At 28.3% G+C, this 23,153-nt stretch overlaps 1 protein-coding gene across 1 annotated transcript in view; it reads right to left on the reverse strand.

Annotated features, from left to right (window-relative positions):
• Positions 1-219: 219 nt before the first annotated feature.
• Positions 220-23,153, reverse strand: part of LOC107453083 (Bax Inhibitor-1) — a gene marked incomplete in the record, with an annotated part of 36,507 nt that continues 13,573 nt past the window's right edge. The window contains 6 exon segments of the mRNA XM_043047431.2: positions 220-625; positions 8,825-8,894; positions 11,101-11,201; positions 17,351-17,430; positions 18,915-19,061; positions 22,875-22,995. Of these exon segments, the coding sequence (XP_042903365.1) occupies positions 602-625; positions 8,825-8,894; positions 11,101-11,201; positions 17,351-17,430; positions 18,915-19,061; positions 22,875-22,995 (543 nt within the window).

Genomic DNA, 23,153 nt, shown 5'->3' on the forward strand with positions numbered 1-23,153 from the left:
ACTCAATACTGCTCTCACGATCAACAGTGATCTTAAGACTGAAAAATACAGCTACTTTGCCTTACAGCAGCAAGTAAATTTTTTTTTTCTCTTGAAGGAAAAAAAATAAATAAATAACTGGCCATTTTTTTTTTATCTATACAAACATGTGGGTCAGTAAAAAAAAAAAAAAAAAAAAAAAAAAAAAAAAAAAAAAAAAAAAAAAAAGAAAGAAAGAAAGAAAAATTAATATAACTTTATTGATAAATTTATACAAAGACCAAAAAAATACTCAGATACAATTATAAGTAAACATAACATTGAGCACATTTATAGTTTTAAAAATTGTCGAAGCAAATATTCAGAATGCAACAGCTATAATTACATATATTAAAAACCAGACACGTCAGTAGGTTTTTTTTTATTTATTCCAAATACAAGTGTGCACTTCATTAAAAAAAGAACTCTAAATAATATAAGATTTCAAGACATTAAAAAGTTCATTATAACACTCAAAGATGACATTTTTTTTTAAATATAGATTGAAATACATAACTATGAAAGTGCTACCAAATAATATAATATATATATATAAGAAGGGCTTTCAAAAGGCCTTTTCTGATTACTTTTTCTTTTTGTTGCTTTCCTGAAAGGAAAAAAAAACAAACATTTTTTTTTAATACAAGGATAACACATTTTTCTTAACATAGACTAACTAAATTTAATTAAGTGCGCAAAGACCATCACCTCCCAGAAGAAAGGCCTTAGCTTGGATCAATTTAATAGTCCGACATAACAAGGTGTGTAGGTTTCAACATAAAATAAGCATAGAATCTAAATACAGTGTGTATCTGCTACACTTTAGATTTTCAAATCCATGACTTTTCAAGACTAATTCCAAGAATTTTTCATGACTTAACTAAGTTAATATTTTCTCCGACAAAAACACAACAAATTTAAAAAAGCATTATAATAACATTCATTCATTGAAATGATAGGTATAACCAAAACTGTTATACTTGGCATCTTCATATTTATAGATTTTAAATTTAAAAAATAATGTAAAGAAAGAGTTGAAGCAATAAAATAGCTGAAAAAAAAAATCTTTTTTTTCTGTATATTCTAAAGATACTTTTTTTGTTCATCAGAAAGAAACACTCCTGACTTTTCTGCTCTATTTTCCCTTCACAGAAGCTTAAAAGATAATTCGTTCTTATGTTTTTTCTTTCATTTTTCGAAAGAACACCATAATTTTTTGAGAACACCAAAAAAACATTTTATATTTTAATAAAATATAACATTAAAACATTCAAATGTGACGCATAATTTTTACAATTCACCAGAGTTGACAAGACTGAATGGATTAATCCACGGTTTAAACAGCCCTATCCAAAACCTATTCACTCAAATTATGTCACAATTTTAAAAATAAAAGGTTATTTTTTAAACAAGAAACAAAATGAAGACAAGTTTTTGTTTTATTAAAAAAAGTTTGTTATTATTTTTAATATTGCATTGTATATTCTTATGCAAAAACACAATTTATCAGTATTAAAAGCATATCAATTCATATTTAAAGGTATTTAAACTTAGTTATTCAATGAATTATGCAGCTTCAAAAGTTATAAATCTTTTCCTATAATTAAGTTAAAGCAAATTGTAAAAAAAAGTATCAAATATATATTAATCTATGTAATTATTATGCGTACAATGGTTACACATAAGATGTTTACCAATGTTCCTGGACACTTTAAGACAGTCAAGCCCACATTTCCTGTCCAAAACCAGTTTAGGACATCTAAAATCCTGGATACGTGATATCTAAATAAATTACTCTTTAGTTTTTCTTTGAACAAAATTTGCTTGGATTTATGGTTTATTTCTTAAACAAGATTTTGAATTGCTGATTTAAAAGTTCGTTGCATTTTTATTTTTAACAGTTTTAATCACAAAAGAGTTTAATTTAAAGTAATATTTAATTAAAAACTCAGAACAATATTAATAATCAATTTTTCACATAAAACTGAAAGCAAAATACAAGTTCTTAATAAATTTAACTCAGTTAAATTTTATTGCTTTTAAACAGCTATCTCTTGTTTAATTGTGTAAATTATCTTGTATTCTAAAAGTTAAGTAGTGTTTCACTCATAATTAACAAAATAATTCGTTAATATAAAAATTTAAATGTATAGTTTAATATTTTTCTGTGAAAATGATTTTTTTTTTTTGATACATGACATCTTAGAATCATTTTTAATATGTGAATTGAAAGCTAAGATGTGTAATTATGTTGCATTAAATATTCAACCTGATAGGTGAAAAATTAGAGGAAACATGACACGAAAATGTCAAAAAATGGCACATAGTCACCCCGTATATGTACATGCAGTAAATGTTTAACAGTAAACAGACTGTAATTCTGTTGTCAGTATGTTGCTTTCAGATTGAATTTGGTTGGCTTTCCTTTAAAAAAAAAGTTTTTAAATATAGAACATATGAAAATAAACAAGTGAAAAGCTAGGAGGGAACAGAATACTTTTTACTCAATTTCTAGTTTTTTTCCTTTAACTACCTTGACATTGTAAACTATTTAGATCAGTGGTTCCAAAACTTTTTTGACCCATGGATCCCTTTTTAGAGTCAAAACTTTCCCACGGATCCACAAGTGAAAAACTGCATATATGTACAGTATAAAAATTACAAATTAAAAAAAAAAACCATTTTGTTGAAGAACTACTTATTGAAATTATATCTTTTGATAAAATAAAAAAATTAATGACTTGGACGAACGTGATGAGATTTTAAGAGTATTTATGTCAGGCACAATATTTGTGGGCACTAATTTCTAATCATTTATTTATTTTACTTTTTTGTGATGAGGTTCATTACGGCACTGAAACTGAGAGAACAATATCCTCTTCCCAATTTTGTTCACACAGAAAAAGTTTTGCAACAAACGCAGTTTTGAGATTTTAATTTTGATTAAATTTAATTGTTCATCTAGTAGTTTCGTTAAGTTTGGCAAATGTACTGAAAATACATTCGCTGCAGCTTGTTTTAAGTTAGTCAGAAAACCTCCTACCATTGACGGAGCACCCTCAGTAGCTACAGAAATGATATTAGTCAAGGGTATAGCTTTCACCGTTCGCATCGCTTTCCAAACATTTAGCAAATTACAATTAGGGATGTAACGAATATTCAGCCACTATTCGGTATTCGGCCCTTTTGCCGAATATTCGGTCTAGCCGAATACAGAAGTTATTCGGCTGAATATGAATATCATTAGATATTTGGATGAATAAATTCATAATAATAAAGATTTTTAATGTGCTTTTAAATAATGTGTGATCAAATGTGCTTTTAAATATATTTAATCATGAAGAGTCACATTTCACTGCATTAATTATTAGAAAATCTAAAATTTACTCAATTTAAGTTGTATAATACATAAGTGTATTTAATAATGTTACATAAATAAAAACATTTTCTTGTTGCAAATTTATCATCATATGTATTTAACCAAGCATTGGAATCTTTTACATTAAAATACAAATATATATAGTTTGCTAAATAGAAGTGTGAATACTATCTGAATCGGCAATTAAAATTTATTTGTGATTCCTTTAATAATATATACTTATCAATAATATGCACTAGAAATATATGATTATATAATTATTTATTATAAATGTAAAACACTAGTTATCCATTTAATGGATGTCTTGATACTTAGAGAAACAAGCTACATGAGATATATGGTTTACAGGTATAAAAAATCATTTATCATTGTAAAGTCTGAAATTATGATGCAAGAACAATATTTTTTCAGCATTTATAGGAAGAAGTCTGTTTTGTTTGGTTTCATATATATTGCCAGCTTCAGAAAATAAACGCTCACTGTATACTGTACTTGCAGGAACTGAAAGATATTTTCTTGCTAAATTTGCAAGTCTTGGAAAGTTTTCAGCATTTGCTTTCCACCAATTAAGTGGACACTCCATCCTACCTATTAGAGGTTTATCAAAATAGGAATTTACCTCCAATAATTTACCCATTGAATTTTCTTCTGTATTTGTCGTGTTCTGCAATGACGAATGCTTTATTTCTGTAAAGCAATCCCAAAACGAAGAGGGTTTCTCCTCAGCGATTCTAACATCTGTAGCTGTTGTGTTGTTAACTGCACAATCGATGTCCATAGTTTCCAAAAATACTTTTAAAACAAAAGAATGAACTGGGAGAACTGGTTTCACAACAAACAATTTCATTCCTTCAGGCTTACTGACCAGTAGGGAGTCACAAACTTTCCACAATAAAACCTGCTTGACCCCCTTACTGACCTGTTTGACACTTACTAAGGGCTATCTCATTGTGAATTATGGGGGACAGTAAACAATATGAGGGGCTTGTTAACTTTGAAAGTAGGAGAAATGTTTCACTGGGTAGTAAGTAGAAGTGAAGAATATTTATATTTTAATGTAAATAACTTAACATCCTGAATTAAAGAAAATTAATCTGTTAATTGATTTTAAAAAATTGACATAAGTTTTTAGTTTTCTGGGTTTTAATAATTTTTCTGGCAAAAAAAAATAAATTTAAAAATACATTTAACAGTAGTAATGAGTTCTTATTTTAAATAAAATATATAAATTACAAGTATAATTAGTTAAAATATGCTATTATTAATTATTTAGATTTGTGAAAGCCTTATTTTAAATATTTTAATGCCAACAATATTACAAAAAATACATCCAGTTGTTAATTTTTTTTTTAAATATAGAAACAATTATACAAATGTTAATATATTTATTTCATTTTTAATTTCAAATTTGAAAATTATTTAATTACAAAATTAAAATTTCAAAAGTGAAACTTTTTATAAGTTCTTAATTTTCTGGGTTTTAATAATTTTTCTGACAAAAAAGAAAGTTAAGAATACATTTAACAGCAGTAATGAGTTCTTATTTTGAATAAAATAGCATATAAATTACAAGTATAACGATAACTAGAATATGCTATTATTAATTATTTAGATTTATAAAAGCCATATTGCCTTGTTATTGCAATCAAGATATTTAAATTATTACAAAAAATAAATCAAGTTGTTAAAAGTTTTTTAAATATACAAAGATTAAAAAAGCAATTTTGTTAATATTTATTTCATTTTTAATTTAAAATTTGAAAATTACTTTAATTACAAAATTACAATCAAAAGAGAAATTTTTAAAAAGTAAGTATTTGGCCACCGAATATTTGATTTTAAAAAATTGACATATAAGTTTAGTTTTCTGGGTTTTAATAATTTTTCTGGCAAAAAAAAAAATTTAAAAATACATTTAACAGTAGTAATGAGTTCTTATTTTAAATAAAATATATAAATTACAAGTATAATTAGTTAAAATATGCTATTATTAATTATTTAGATTTGTGAAAGCCTTATTGTTGGCATCAAAATATTTAAAATATTACAAAAAATACATCAAGTTAATTTTTTTTTTAAAATATAGAAAGTTTAAAAAAGCAAATGCTAATATTTATTTCATTTTTAATTTAAAATCAAAATTACAATCAAAAGAGAAATTTTTAAAAAGTAAGTATTCGGCCACCAAATATTTAAGCGAATTCTGTTGCATGATTAGCTTATAATTTTCATGTGAATATTGATGAGTACGAGGGAAATTGTAATTTGTGACTCGAAAGTTACTTAATTTAGAACAACTATGCGTAATTCATAAATCACTTTGATGAGCATTGCAAGCGTTAATTCTTCAATCCTTCTAATACCATATAAACTACTTGAATGAGAATTGTGATGCATGATTCTGAAATTACTTAAATACGTATCATGTTACATAATTCAGAAATAACTAATTGAAATCATAATGTGTGTTTGATAAATCATTTTAATTTGAATCATGATGTGTGATTTTCAAAATACCTTAATACGAATCCTGATGAGTAATTTGAAAATCATTAAGCAACATTGGATATATGCTTCATTAATCACTTTCATTTGAATGCCAATTCGTAGAACATTTTATATGAATTCCGATGCATAAATCAAAAATCAGTTTAATGTGAATCACGATTTTTATTCATAATTCATGATATCTAGAACTAAATTTCATTTATTAGCAGTAAAAAACTAAATGTTAATGATCTTTCTTATAAAAATTAAAAAAAATAAAAAAACAAATAGGATAGCAAAATTAACCTGTCATAATAATGAAGTTAACACATTGAACATATTTCTAAATCAATGAAACACTAGTTATCATTCAGAAACTATGACTACAAAAACTAAAATTTGGTAGAAATTTCAGCTTTCTAAACATCAGAGATGAACAATAATCTGGTGTGAAAAATTTTGTACCTTCCTTAACCTCTTTTCACTTCAGCAATAAAAATTGCATCTACTAGAATTTCTATAATTTTCGTTTGAAATTATTTATAAATTTTTTTACTGCTTTTTAGTAAGAAAGATAAGTATTTTAATTCCAGAAAAATAAAGCACTTTTTAAGTACCCTATGGCAGAATTCAAGGACTTTTCAGGGCCCTGATTTTTTCACCAAAATTCAAGGTTTTTCAAGTACCATGGGAACTCTGTTGGTTACAAACCACTTAATAATTATAAGCACCCACCTTTATGTATAATTTACTTAGGACGTAAAAATCGCTACTATTTTATTTATCTTAATTTCCATAATAATAAAAACCAATCACAATTTTATTATTTTATATTAAACCTCCCGCAGTCTTCCTGACGTTGTTCAGGGACCCCTAAATCAGTTTTTATTTTTCACGGACCCCTGGGGGTCCATATGGACCACTTTGGAAAACACTGATTTAGATACATACTTTATCGGAATCGTAGCCATTCATAACAACCAACCTAAACAAATAATTATCTTGCACTTTTAAACAATCCAAAATACTGAATTGTGTACAAAGAACTAAAGCAGGGTTTTGGACAGAGCATTTGTGTTTTACTGTCTTTAAGTGACCAAAACCTTGAACAGTGGTAAAAAGTAAAAATTCTATAAGTATATCCACTGTACACATAATAAAAATTTGATACTTTATATACATATTGTTTTAACTTATTAAAGGAAAATAATAAAATAGGAAAAGATTTAGAACTTTTGAAGTTCCACAATTCATTGAACAAAAGTGAATACCTTTATATACGAATAAATATGCTTTTAATACTGATAAATTATGTTTCTGCATAAGGATAAATAATGCAATATTAAAAACAATAATAAACTTTTTTAATAAAACAAAAACTTGTCTTCATTCTGTTGCTTGTTCAAAAATTAACATATTTTTTCACAATATTTCTTTTAAACAATTGTGACATAATTTGAGTGAATAGGTTTTGGACAGTGTGATAATGTTGATTATCACAAGTTTATTTTAATATTTGCTTTAACTTTGTTTTTTCTTAATTTGCTTTAATTTTGTTTTCTTAATTGGCTTTACTTTTATTATCTTAACTCTTAATTTATTATTTACGAGTTATTGCTCTTAACTTCATTTAACGTTCAGCTTATATTTAAATCATTTATCAATTTATAATGCACAGGTTTATTTACTGCATATTTTTTTAATTATTAACTTTTATAGATTTATTGTGTTTTATATTTTAATTATGCAATTGTAATTTATCTATAATTGTCTATTACTGTTTTTTTACTTTTTTTTCAGTCATGCACTGCCTTAAAGAAATTTTCCCCAGTCTTTTCCTTTACCAAGGGTAACTTGATACAATCTCCGCAATCTCTTCGGATGGGACCTCAGCTGACACCTGCGTGGGAGGATTTTGGACCCTTTTTTNCAAGATTTTGGTGTGGTTTTTAGTAATGTGAAAACGCCGATATACCTTGCAAAAAGGGTATCTTTTATGTTGAAGATTTATGCTACTTTTACGAGATAAATTGTGTACAATAAAAATGTGCATGTGAGCTGATGCAAAGTTTGTTAGTTGGTGAACCTTCTCTGTCTCTGATAGTCATAAGAGATAAATAAATGAATTTACCAAAGAAATGAATTTACATGACTCTTTATATGTGTTTTCCATAGTTATTGTGTATCGCTACAGATCGTGGTGTAATCGTCATATAGGGTGAGTAGCCATAATTTACTTAATAGTCAGCACAGATAATATTCAAACTTACAAGAATGTTATTTCCTTATATTTTCATATGCATCATTCATACTAATTGTTCTTGTTTATTAACTTATTTCTAAATCTTGACCCAATGGACCTATTGGGTTATTCGGTGTTCAACAACGCTGGACCACCACTATTCGGCCTACATCAACGCAATTTAACGTATAAATTTTAACTTTACCCTATTCATTTAAATATTAATTTGTTTCAAGTCCTTATGCATTCTTGTGGGTTTGCCTTGCCACACACACACAATTTTCATTGTATTTATTAGATCATGTACTTAAGTTAAGAATCAATTGTCTCAAGTTAGTGTTTTAGGCATTATTCTTTCATTAAGTCATTTAAGATTAACCTTGTTTTATTAATCTTAACTTTGATTAATTGTTTTAATTTCATAACTTGTTATTTTCAATTTTTAATTCCTTCATGACTTTAACTAACTTATATAAATTATTAAACTTTAAGAGACAGGACAGTTTAAACCCTGGATTAATCCATTTTGTCCTAAACTTTGCCAACTTAAGTCATATATTACGCTAAAACACTATGAAACAGAATGTTACAAAATTTCTGAAAAAAAAAAAAATCAAAGTTGTTGAAATGTATCATTTTCTAGGAGTGTGACACAAATAAATGAATTATAAACACAAGCAAATTAAAGAATTACTCACTTTATCAGTCAGAATGACAAGAAGATAACGGAATACTTGAATAAGATCAATAAACAAACAGATTGAATGCCTAAAATTTAAATACAAGGAGGATTACTTATGTAAGTATTATAATAATTTAGGGTTCTTACATTTAAAACATAGATTGAATTTAAAAAAAAAAAAAAAAACTCATAACAGTTTTAACAAAACTCCTGTGGATGTGCAGGATGCTACTGAATTCTTGAAGAAAGATTTTTCCTTTTGGAAGTAAAACATTTCAAACTTTCTTTTCCAAAAAAATTTTCAAAAGATTTTATCTTATTTTCAGAATTTTATTCAAAAGATGCCTTTCTCGCACATTGGAGTGGAAAAACAAGATTGTAATTATTTCATTCTGCAGAAATTTTCATTCATTGTTTTTTTTTTTGCAGTTATTGATTTCCACACAGTTTTTAAAATCCAATATTTTTAATCTGATATTACAACAACTGAATCTTGAAATGAAAACATACATTTGTAACCCCCTTTTAAACAGTTCGCCGTAGATTTTTTTCCAGGTAGTTAATGCAATGGGATTTTACTATTTGTTTTTCAATTTGATGAGGACTTACAAAAAAAGGAAATAATTAGTATGTCTTCCCAAAACAAGAATATCGCTTATAATATTAGAAAAAAAAATATCACCTATTAAATTACATTATTTTTTCCCTTTTGAAGTTTACGCTTCTGTTACTTTAAATTAGTAACAAGTATATTTGTTATTAATAAAAGTATCTTGCAGAGAGATATTAGTACTGGAGAGGTTTGTAGCAGAAAGCCTGAAAAAATTCTGCCGAAAGGAAACAAAACCATATTTTAAAAAGATCTGATGCATTTCTTAACTTATTAACAAGAAAAAATTTTATTGGTTTTAATCTAAATCTTGGTATGCAAACCAGTCAAGGTAAAGATAAATTACAGAACAAGTAAAAAGCAATAACATTAAATAATCTATCTAACAACTAACACTGCAAAAGTAAAGAACAAATTCAGAATTTTGTTCCACCCAACCTATAACACTTCAATCTATACGCACGAAAGATAATATGCATATATAATACTTATTTTATATTTCTAAAGTTACCATAAAAAAAAAGAGTGAACAAAGAAACGTACAAAACTTAAAGTGCTTGAAAAAATATATTTACTAATTTCAGATCTAAAGAAGAACTGAAGTTTAAAATCCATAATAATATCCATGCCAAATTTTGACCACTGGTAAAATTAATGACCGTCCATGATCTTTTTTCTACTTTCTAGAAAATCATTTCTTTATAATCAAAATAAAGAAAAGCAGTATAATAATGAAACTAACAGACAAAAGCAGTGTGATAAAAAATAAAATACTGAAAAAACGATTTTGAAAAACACGCTTTTGCATAATACGTAGAGAAAGTGAAGAAAAAAATCTCTTTTTAGAAAAGGGAAAATGAAGCACTTTTTAAAAACACACAATAAAAAAAAGCACCTTTAAGGGCTTTTAAAAAACGAAAATAAGCACCTTTAAACACTTTTTAAAAACACCATGCATGCAGTAATCTCTCCACTGATTAGAAATTGCTCAGTAGTTAACTCAGGTGATTGAAATGTTGAACTAACAGATATTGAAAACTCATTAAAAATGGGAAGAAAATTTGGAATTTATCTCAACATCTGCTAAATTTTCAAATCCATGACAAATTGCAAGAAATTTTAATGACTTACTCTCCGACAAAAATACAATTTACTAATTCTCCCTTAACCACTCTCAATGCCCCTTAGCAGAATTGTGGATACTCTGTTCTTGTTCATCAGTTTCTGTTCTCATTTGGGAATAAAAAAAATGAGGCTTGCTTCAGCTATAATTTTAAATTCATAAAATAAATAAAAAAAATTCTGAAATCACTGAAGTTAATTCATTTTAGAAATGTTGTTCTTCCCTTCAATTTTTGAAAGAACAGTTTATATTTTAGTAAAATGCGAGTAAGTGGGGATTTTGTTACAAATTCAGATATCTGAAACACTGAAATTGGGGGGAGATTTTTCTGCGACCAAAATCCATGACCTAACATTTTTTAAAGTTAAAATCAAGACATTTCATGACAAATTTCGTTAAATACGCTGCATATACAATGGATATGGAAACATATAGGCTAGAAACACTATGATTTAAATTTCTCAGTTTATTGATGAAAACATCAAACTACAGTGAGAAACTATAATAATATAACAATTATTTCTTTACTTCACCTGACAAGTCTTTTTTAAATACTCACCAAATGTAATCCTTTTCACCCATGCGACGTTTCTCCATGATTACTTGAGTGTCATATACGATGAATGCACACATCACCAGTAAACCAATGTAAATCTGAGCCTGGAAATAAAAATTTCTTGTGTGAAAAACAGCATTGCAAATTAAAATCTTAGTTGCAAGGATGAGAGTGGTCAGACAGCAAAAAAAGAGGAAATCCAAGAATACATACATATATAAAAGCTATATCCAAAAATTTGACAAAAGTGTAAAATTGTATGAAAATGAATCACATGCATGATTTTAAAATAGTGTGAATAAGTATTGTAATATTTGATTTTAAATTGAGAACATATAAATCCCGATGTGGCTTTTATATTACGTGAATATAAAACTAGATATAGGATTTCAAAAATGCAAAAATACAAATCATGATGCGTAATTTTTAGATAGCGTAAATGCAAATCAAGATTAATAATTTTCAAATCAGGTGAAAATAAACCCAATGATTAATTTTTAAATCACGTATAAATACGAAAATCGTTGTTAAGTACAACTGCATAAATGAATCACGACATTGGGTTTTTAAATCTCGCAAATAAGGATCGCAAGGTGCAACTTTTTACAACTGCATAACTGACTCACAACATTGAGTTTTAAACTTGTGTGAATACGAAACGCTACACAGGATTTTAAAATCGTGTGAACACAAACTGCGATATAGGTTTTTTAAATTTCGTAAATAAGAATCGAAATGCACGATATTTAAATTGCATAAATAAGAATCGCAAGGCGCAACGGGTAAATACGAAAATCGATGTTTAATGTTAAATTCGTGTGAAGTGAGAAGCTGCGGCGTCTAGATAACGAAAATAGGAGCTATCCGGAATGGCGGGGAAAATCTTAGTTTTTGTGCATAAAAGTGGGATCGCAAGGTATAACTTTTTACAACTGCATAACTGACTCACAACATTGAGTTTTAAACTTGTGTGAATACGAAACGCTACACAGGATTTTAAAATCGTGTGAACACAAACTGCGATATAGGTTTTTTAAATTTCGTAAATAAGAATCGAAATGCACAATATTTAAATTGCATAAATAAGAATCGCAAGGCGCAACGGGTAAATACGAAAATTGATGTTTAATGTTAAATTCGTGTGAAGTGAGAAGCTGCGGCGTCTAGATAACGAAAATAGGAGCTATCCGGAATGGCGGGGAAAATCTTAGTTTTTGTGCATAAAAGTGGGGAAAATAGTTCAAATAAGTAAAAATGCAGAAAGGGTGGCAGCTATGTAGTTTGAATTTTCTGTTCATCTTTAAAAATAAATATAATTACTTTATTTCAGCGGCTGAATTTTCAGAAAAAGCAAAATATTTATTAAAAAACTTTTAAAAAATCAGAGTTTTTGATAGTAAGACTGAAATTCGAAAGTAGAAAAATCCCTGTTGTTGCCGTGTGCATGTCTGGGAGATTGAGTTTAACTGCCTTTAAAGTGAGCAATAAAAAAAACCTCACAACTTTTGACTGATTTACTTACGAATATTGCAGCACTGTAAATACTATATTATGTAAGGTTTACAATAGTATTAATAATAAAATCAATTATAATAATTATAGCATTGTTGATAAATCAAAAAGAAGTGCTGATCCACCATGAAAATGTTCAATTACACCCTAGCAGCAAAATGACTCAGGCCCTCATTCAACTAATATTCAAGAATCTTGGATCAATAAGGGTTCAAAGGGCAGTAATTTTCTAATATTGGCCGTATATAGAATTGTCTGATTCAAACGATATTTTACTGCCACTTTAAAACAAATATCTGCCCTGTATAGAATTGTCAGATTCACTCTATATTTTATATTCATTAATCAGCTAATTTAGGTTCAATATTTGGAAATCTAGACATCCCATTATTAGGTCTTAGATGCATGATGCATTTTGTGCCCGAATTGGGCCAAGGTATGCCTTTATTTAAAAACATAAAAGGGCATATTTTGTGGTTTGTCAAGCCAGAGCTTGCAATCAGGATTATGAATACAATCACAGGGATGGAGCAGCAGCAGGTTAGAGTCTTTATAGAGCAAAATGACTTCTTTGGACCAATAACCATGAATCTTGACTCAATGGGCTGATATTTTCTCGATATGGGCCATATATTATGGTAGATTCACCAGATATTTTACCGCAACTTTAAAACAAATGGAATTGTCATATTCACCAGATATTTATAATCATTATTCACTGCATAGGGCCGATATTAAAAAATCTAGACATCCAAATATTGGTCCCTCGGAGCAAGATATTTAGTACCCATATTTAGCTCAACTGGGGCCGGTGTATAATTGTTTGTTGCTAGGGCAAGTGCTTCGAACATTAGAATTCTGAGCACATAAATAAGAAATTTATTGCATATTTAACAGAGCTTAGAAAAAAATGCATTCAGGGGTAGCAGCAAAGTTTTTTAAAATTTTAGGGTAATTTTAGGAACTTTTTTCAAAAAATTTTAGGTAAATTTTAGGGGTAATATATGATTTTGCTAGGATAAAAACAGATCACACGGTAGTTTATTACATAACAGAAGATTATTACAATTCATCCACACATATCATAAATAATTGCAAGCCATAAAATAAAGCTCTGAAATTTATTAAGTCAAGAATGAAATCTCTAAAGTGTAAAAATGAAATTTCAACTTTACATATTACCTATCAGAAATTAAGTGCATAATTCAGGAACAGGCAAAAGTGAGAATAAATCAAGAGAAAAAATAAATTAACACCAACTTGGATTTTTATTTAATTTTTACCTTCTTAATCAAAACTTTATTATTACCCTTTACCTTACTTTATTAAGAAAAACTATTGTGTGATATTATTAGATTTCAAATCAGCAATTTATATTAGAAGTTAGAGAAAAACAAATTAATCATGATCATTTTTCTAATATATTCTTGATATGATTTGTGAGATTCTTTTACTGCCCTCAATAGTGTTGTGGTGATCTTCAACACTCCTCCATAATTTCGAATGGTATCTTTGATTAGTCTAAGAGACACAATAGTATTCTCATGGTGACTCACATTAAGCATTGCTTTATTTATCGAAAAACCTCTCTCAGGATCAGAATTCCCATGTGGCAAAATAAAAACAGTTTTGATTAATGCAGTTAAATTTTTATATTTTAAATTATTGCTTTTGTCTTTCAAAAGAAACAATTCTCTCCAATATCCATCTACTCGCTTTATTTCAGATAAATCCGATAATTTTTCATGGGCAGTCACGTCAAAAGTAAGAAGTTTCCATTCTTCCCTGACATTATCAATAAATTCATTGGAAAAGTTTAAATAACGAGCTATTCTTGTAATTGCATGGATACCTTTTGAGTTATCATTTGATTCAACTCTTGGCTGAAAAATTTCTAAGTCTTTAAAAAACTGGTCAAAAAAGGGTAAATTTGATTTCAAATAATTAACAGTTTTAATCAATGCAGAACGAGCATTTAGAAGAAAATTATTCTTTTCACTTTGTGCTAATTTACTTAAAAAACCTTTTGCTGACATGCCTATCTCGATCGAAGACGATTTCTTCCAATTTTTACCATTATCAAGTTCAATGTCCCTTAAATCTGTGCCTTCCTTAGCTGCAACAATATCATCTTTAATGAACAGCATCATAACTTGTCTGATTAGCTTATTCATTTCACTAAACAGCAAGTGTATTTTTGGGGATTCGCTTTGAAAACACAACGAAAAGGTTTCAAAGTGCTTATGGGTATAAGCAATAAAAGCTAGAAAGCACAAGGTTGTTGGCTCTTTTAAATTATCACAAATACGTTTATATTTGCTCGAAGAACTTAGTTGCTTAGTGAGCAATTTTTGCTTAGGTAAAAAACATAAAAAATATTCAGAGATATTTGCCCATTGCTCAACTAGCCTCTGAGCTACAGGGCCGGCTGTAAGCCATCTACTATTTACATGTCTCAATAAAAACTGAGCCGTCACTTCCGTTATTTCTTCCATGTGTTTAAAATCCTCCCTGCGTACAGCACTGTTCTTTAGAAAAAAATATATATCATTGGCGAACTCATCAAAGTTGACTTCTAAAGAATTCAGAAAAACTTTAAACGCATTATTTGCCACATGCAAATTGCAGGTGCCAATTGGCAATAACGTATTCGAACCAATTTGATCCGAAAATTTCCTCATGACACTTTTGTTGACATTAGGATTGTCCATTGAAAGACATATTACTTTATTCAATGGAATCTTATAAGTAGACAAAACATCCAAAAGTTCATTTAAAATAATATCTGCCGTAGCATGGCCTAAAAATACACTTTTTAAATATCGACATAATACCAAATTAAAGTCGGTAGACCAATATCTGGCATATACATCTAGTTGCCGCTTGTTCTGTACATTTGTACTCTCATCAAATGCTAATGTTATTTTTGTTGCACTGTCAATATCCTTCATTAAAAGATCTTCAAAATATTTAGATACACCATGGTTTAAAACATAGGCAGTTTTTTTCTCTTTAAGTTGCATTGCCGACGCTATGGGAGAATCTGGAAACATTACCTTAAATAAATCCACTGTATCCGTACAAGATTTAAAAGAAATATTTTTTTTAGCCACATGTAAACACCATAAAGTTTCAGCTTTCAAAATTTGACTTTGCTGGCTAAGAACAGCTGTATCACTGCTTTTATTTTGCACCCAATTGAATATTGTTGATTGACCATTTCCTTTAAATCTTTCATCAAATTTCCGATGATGTTTTTTCCCTTTATGATGCGATCGTACTTGTGCGAATCCACTTCCAGATACTTCGAATGTTTCACAGCATAAACTACATTTCGCGGAATAGTCATTTCCAGTCACAGATTCCAACCATTCTTTAAGCAAAACACCATCTAGTTCTTTTTCAAACCAATCCGTCTGGAATTTTGTTCGTCCTTTTCCCATAGCATCAATTTATAAATAACAAATCAACCAAGATGGCGAAGGATTTCAGAACCACACTGAACAAAAAGAGAGACAGGTGGAGAGGGGGGAGAGGAGAGGCCCGTGACGTCTTAGGAGTGAAAATAACCGCGTGATAAAAAAAACCAATCACTCGCCTGAATGTCGTCACACCGCCGGTCGTCGTCTTTCTTCCCCATCCGCCGTCTCCTCCCACCCTCCTCTCCTTGCAGAGAAGCGATGAGGTAAACAAATTCGGTACAAAAAGAAAGAGGCGCGGCATTTTCGTTTTCTCTGTGATTTATTCCTATAACTCAAATTTTTTTAGGAACACCAACAAAATTTTAGCAGATTTTTAGGAATTTTAGGGTTTGTACATAGTTTTAGGAATTTTATGAATTTTAGGGGGAATGCGACCCCTGTGCATTATTAAATAAAAAATATGTAATAGAAGTGCAACAAAGAAACACTTAATTAAACAAAGACATTCATTATTGCAGCCTTATACACTAGTTATCAGAAATTTAAGAAAAATCACAAAAATAACCATTACTCCAAAAGTTACATGGATTTTAGTGGCACTCACAGTGCACATAATTTATAAAGTAGCAGTGTAAAATTATTATCTGACAATTATGCCACAGAAATTAGCATATGTATGAAATGAATAAATCAGATGTGTAGGTCTGGAATAGAAAAAGTACCTTCAGCATGAAGAATGCTCACCGCTAGTAGCAACACAGAATTAAATTGAATATAGGATTTAATGGCACAAAGTCCAAAAGAGAATATGCTGCACCAAACAATATGATAAAATAGATCAAAATTAAAGTGCATGTTATACTTAAATTGTGAAATCAAATTTGATAAAATGGTATTATGACAGTGAATAAAATCAGACAAAATGTATGTACATAATATATAATAAACGGATTATCTAAAAAGGTACGAATATGGTAAAATATTTGTAAAAGTGAATTAAATTGAGAATGCATTAAAACTGTTATATGCAGTTCAAAATATTAAAGGCACGCAAAAATGTTAGGATGATATGAATGTCATTCAATAAATCCTGTAAACTCTCTTATTTCAGAAGTATTTTTAAATCTTTTTAAAGCTGTTAAAAAACAGGTCACATTGGAATAAGTCTAAATTTAATAAAATTAGAGAATTGTTAGCCGATCTATACGTTTCTAAAAAGTTTGCATGAATGGAATGGTCAATGATCCTCCTAGTTTTGCAAATTATTTTGAATGCATCACTTTTCCTACTTGTGCAATGAAAAGAGCATGAAAACTTACCTTAAATAAAATATATGAGCCCATAAAGATGTTTAAGATACCTCCAATCATCAGCACAGATAACAAAGACATCAATGTTCCTATAGAAGACACATTAAAAAAAAAATGTAGTTCAAATCAGGGTTGGCAAGATTTTGCCGCTGGTGGAAAAAACAGGTTTTTGCCAAGCAGAGTGGCAAAAACCTACATTTTCCAAGATGAGAGGTCAAAAACAGATTTTTAATACAAAATTATTCCTAAAATTGAAATATATATAATTAAAAAATATTTACAAAATTATTATTCCATATTTAAATCATAATGTATTAATACATCATTTTAGTAGTTTAAAACATTATTGATTGGAAAATTTGTGATTATTCTCTTTTTTCCAGTGAAAACAACTTATTTTAAATTAATATAACTATAATTTAAAGCATAAAATATCGATCAACATTTTGAAGTAATATTGAGAAACGAGGTGATTATCAAAATCTATCTAATAAAACATCCATCTTAGTTTTCTTATGTCTCTCGTAAATATAGTGTAAGAATGATATAATGTAAAATAATACATATCAAAAATAATTATGAAGAAGCAACAAAAAAAAAAAAATACAATTTGTAAAAAAATGTTTATTTAAGGATTCTAAAAAAAAAAGACTTTCAATCTTTTAAAAATTATTACCCTTATATTAATTATTAATACTATAAAAATAATTTTCTCATGTAATGCATCAAAATTATTATTCCTTATGATTGATTTAAATTTGTTTCAAGTATTTTGTAATAATATTTAATCAGCAATTTAGATTAATTTGGTTTTTGCTGGTTTTTACCACTGTCCTGGCAAAAAACCCTTTTTGTCAGCAAAAACTCCAAACCTGGTTCAAATAGTATTAAGAAAATATCTGAGTCATACAGATCTTAAAAAGATCAAACACATCAATAAAATAATACGAGTAATCCTTTGCGATAAAACAATGTTTGAATAAAAATGTTCGCAAAAATTATAAAATTTATTAAAACCAGTCTGTCTAGGTTTTTCCGAGAGGTACCATTTTGTGAAAATTTAGACACAATTTGTGAAAATTAATAATTAGATTAAAAAAAATTAACACATAAATATAGTAAAGTAAGAATATATTTTCAAAAATTGTCACTACAAATAAAAATTATTTAGCTAGTAAAATTCTATTTATTTTTCCCCATTTATTCAAAACCAATTTTGCTATTTATGGCTTAAAATTGTATCCAAATTTAAAAATAAAAAAAATTATTGTCCATAGTTCAACTTGAATTTAATAAAAACATACATTTAACAGTACTAGAACTAAAAGTTATTTTCATTATGAGAACATTTCCCACTTATTCATATAAAAAATAGTTTCATAAAAAAATAAAGGTCTGTTAGAATAAATTTAGAACTATGTTAGACTTCCTGTAAAGTTACAGCACTTAATAATTTTTGTAATAATGAATATGCATATACACCATTTAAAAACAGGATTCAAAATAATTTTAAGAATCTTGAATTTCGGAAGGACTGTACAGAGAAAAATATGTAAACATATAGATATTGTACCTCCAAGATATATGAATCTGCGCTGGTCTCCAAAGACAGAAGCAAGAGAAAAACATGTGAAGATCAGACATGTTGCAAAGAATGCAGTTGGAATGATTGCGGGATCAACAGAAATAACAGCCTCCAAAAGAGGACCCAATCCAAGACCTAAAAACAGAAAAAATAAATTTATAAGAATTTCTTTAAGGATGTCTGCACCGTTGCAAACTTCATTCAACAAATTATTTTTAAATTCTATTAACTTTTAAAACAATTTTGAGTAATTTGTTGTTCATTTACGTCACACTAGAGCTGCAAAATGGGCTATTGGGTACGGAAACATCCCCGAGGATGATCCGAAGACATGCCACCACAATTTTGATCCTCTGTAGAGCTGATCATACCTCGGATTGGTAACTGACGGCCTGCTCTTGAAGTAGAGTAATTCACCGTAGAACAGCTTAGCGTGGGACCAATATTGCACATTCTCTTACATAGACTGATCCAAGTGGTCACCCACCCACATATTGACCGCAGCCAGTGATGCTTGACTTTGGTGATCTGCTGGAAACAGTGTCTTAATGATCAGTCCACTGCGGTACTTGAACAACGTGCATTATGTGTTTATGAAGTTACTTTTTTTAACTTATAAGTTTATAGATTTTTTATATTTTCAACAATAAGGAAATATATAATAGGAAATATGGTTAAAAAATGTTTTTTCAGGAGAAATGAAAAGACTCTGCTCTAAAATTGTTCTGTGATTTCTCGTTTTGTTCACAGGTGGCTGCTACAAGTGGAAATTACTGAACCATGATTTGGGGAGCACCAACAATGTTTTATGGTAACTGTAAATAAAAGAATGATCCCTTTTCTGTAATTTTGAATTTCAATAATCACAGAAAAAGCGGTCACATATAGAAAGTCATCAATCATCATTTACTGAAAGGACGGAATTAAGATGTTACGTTTTTACACAGTCTAAGAATACCATTTTTAAAATCTGAGTAATGTTTAAGTAGGTTTAGTGATAAAGGTTAAATAAATTGAATATTAAAGTCATTCAACTATTATGAAAAAGTTACTTTCCATTGGAAAATTATTTCCAGAACATCTCGATCATCAGCATCTGAAAAGTTAGGTTACTTTCGAACACTTTTTTTAATATCTTCCTTAAACTACAATTTTGATATATATATATATATATATATATATATATATATATATATATAAAAAGATTAATTTGAGCCTTTTATGTTACATATGTATTTTAAATATTTTATAATAATAATAAAAGGTTATTAAAGTTTTAATATAGATTGTATTTGTAACATCAGTCACTAGACTTCACTTGTTCATTGTTTTTTATAGTTTATGTATTATGCAAGTAGCCGATAGTTGGTCAACCTGCTGTGCAAGTGAACAGTTGCACACCCTTAATATTAGGGATACAAAAGAAAATTCTCTTATTCTCAAAGTTTATTTACTATGAATTCTTTTTTAAAAGCAAATGCCTTTGTAAATACACAGTGAGAAATAAAATTTTATTTACTTAAAGCTGATTTTGATATTGTGCTTACTGTTACAAAGAATGAAAACAAGTAAAAAAAACAAAAGAAAAAAAACATTTGCGTCAACGAGTCACTCGCAAATGTATGGAGCAAAAACTATTGTTCAGTTCGAAAATTCCAGAAATGAATTTAATAAATCTTTCTATAGATTATTTCATCATCAGATGCTGTTATTGACAACTGATAAGGATAAACCAGATGTTCTCATCTCACAAATGTCACAGTTAACCGCTGTTGATGCATTTTGTCAAGCCTCTTTAAAATATTGTGAACAAGGCTGGCACTGTAAAAAAAAATTTAAGACTGAACTTATTATTTGTCCAATTAACAGGATCTAAGATCTAACATTGTACCAGAATTTTCAGGAATTTATTGTTCACTGGTTCCAAAATGTATCTTTCCATAATAATGGCACATATATTAACTCAATGATTTGATAATTCTTTTTTCATTTTGATAATTTATTTTTTCACTGCAAACAAGAATATAATAATTAATAGTTAACCTTGTAGATCTTTTTACACCAATCACTGCTGGATAGTAAATCACAAATTTTTTCATAAAGCTTATCTTATGTCTACTTTTTTTTCTTTTTTTTTGCTTCATAATTATTTTTTTCCTTGTCCTATCTCTATACATGTATCTTAAAAAATAATCTCAACTTTGTTCAGCATTTCACAGGGTTAGGGAAAAATGAAAACAAATTTAGATACAACAATACTACAAATTTTGTTTAAGCAAGTAGGAGCTGAAGTTCAATCAATCCCATCCTTTTATTGTTGTGAAACATCATTACTAGAACACTTTGCAATAATTATGAAAAATAACAATGTTTTCATTAAAATGTAATATTTGCATAAAATAAATAGAAAGTATTTGTATGACATTAACATTTTTAAGGAAAAAAGAAAATTTTAATTTAAAGAAAAAATTGAAAAGTGATTAATTGATGAAATTTAATCTCATGATTTTTTTCTCAAGACTGATTTCAGTTTTCAGGACTGAAGAGTGACACCCATGATTGTGAAGGAGCTTAAAAATCAAGATTCATAATAACATATTTAATGGTTTGTTAGCTATTAATGGTACAGAAATAAAATATATACAGAGTATCAAAAAAATTTTATTTATCCTTTTCATACCTAATGACTATTAAAAAAAAAACTACTACAAATATATGTAGGTGGTAGATACTATTATTAAGTAGATACTAAGGATACTTTTAAAACTAATAAAGCAATTAAAAACAAATTGCATCCACTCATAAAACCAGTTTACCCAAAGATAATTTCATGCAAAAAATACATTTTTTTATAATTATAATCTAAAGTTTCAACTGTTTTTATTTAATAGGAGCCATAAAAAGTTTTAATGAAAATAATTTGATGTGGCAATGAAGAAATATTAAAATGAAGCCATTAATATGTAAATGTGGTTAACTTACGATTCATATTTTTTCGCTAATATCCGATTGCTAATCTTAATTTTTTTTAAATTATAAAATGTTGTTTCCATTTTAGTCTCCTAAAACTTTATTTGTAATCTAGTAAAAAAATTTCAATGAAACAACTTATTGAATAAAAAACATATTATTCAATGCATGTAGAGGTTTATGTTTCTGATAGAATGTGATCATACATCAGCTTTGTTTCATTTTATTTTTCAGTTTGTTCTTTTAATAACTGATAACAAGACAAGAGTGAAACAGAGAATGAATTCCTTGTAAGTGCAACCTCGGCTATATTGTATAAACCAGGTGGGTTTTAAGTTTTAGACTAACGAAACACGGCCTTTTCAAGAATGCAATAAAGTTATTGTTGCATATTCTTTGCATCTCGGGGATAAATTAAATCTCAATAATACCAAAATTCTAACCACCCCTGTCATATCAGCTCATCTTTATACCCAGGAAACTTGTTTTATTCCGATGAATGCAGATTCCCTTGTTACCGATATTAGTTTTGCACTATTCCTCTATGGCACATGGAAATGCATTTTACCCTCATTTGCCTATCCTGGCTGTTGAGACAATTAATAGTTAGCTCTAATTAATTAGCATGTTTAAAGTCATATCCAGAAACCATTAAGATTCACACTTAGGACGTGAAAATCCGATCGTTAGAATGAAAATTATTCAGGGTTACACTACATAACAAGTTCTATAAAGGCAAAGTTCAATACATACTTCTTTAAAATGCAGAAGAGTTTGCAGCTTTGCCAAACATACCAGGATTTTATCCTTTGACAAAAAGACAGAGGAAAACTAAACTGGGCAGAATATTTACAAATAATCTTAAGTTGGGGGGGGGGGAATCAACTATCTATCTTTTAAAATTTTGAAACACATTTGAAGAAAAGTCATTTATTTTAAGTTTACTAACAATTATTGAAAACACAGTCACTTACTTACCAGAAAGGAAAGCAAATCCTAAAAGCAATCCTAATCTAGTGGTAGTATTTTTCCCATCATCTCTTGTACTCATTAAAGCCATCATACATCCAAATGAGCCAATGGCACTCAAAAAACCACCCTAGAAAAGATTAAATATTTAAATAAAGGCACATTAAAGAAATAAAATAACAGATTTTAATATAGATATTTTTTAGGCTATGCGTAAAGTTTTGATATATCACGCATAATCAAGTAAGTCAAAATATATACAGTAACACCTCGCTACAATATTTTGGG

The sequence above is a fragment of the Parasteatoda tepidariorum genome, chromosome 1 (genome assembly GCF_043381705.1).
Source record: "Parasteatoda tepidariorum isolate YZ-2023 chromosome 1, CAS_Ptep_4.0, whole genome shotgun sequence".
NCBI lineage: Eukaryota > Metazoa > Arthropoda > Arachnida > Araneae > Theridiidae > Parasteatoda > Parasteatoda tepidariorum.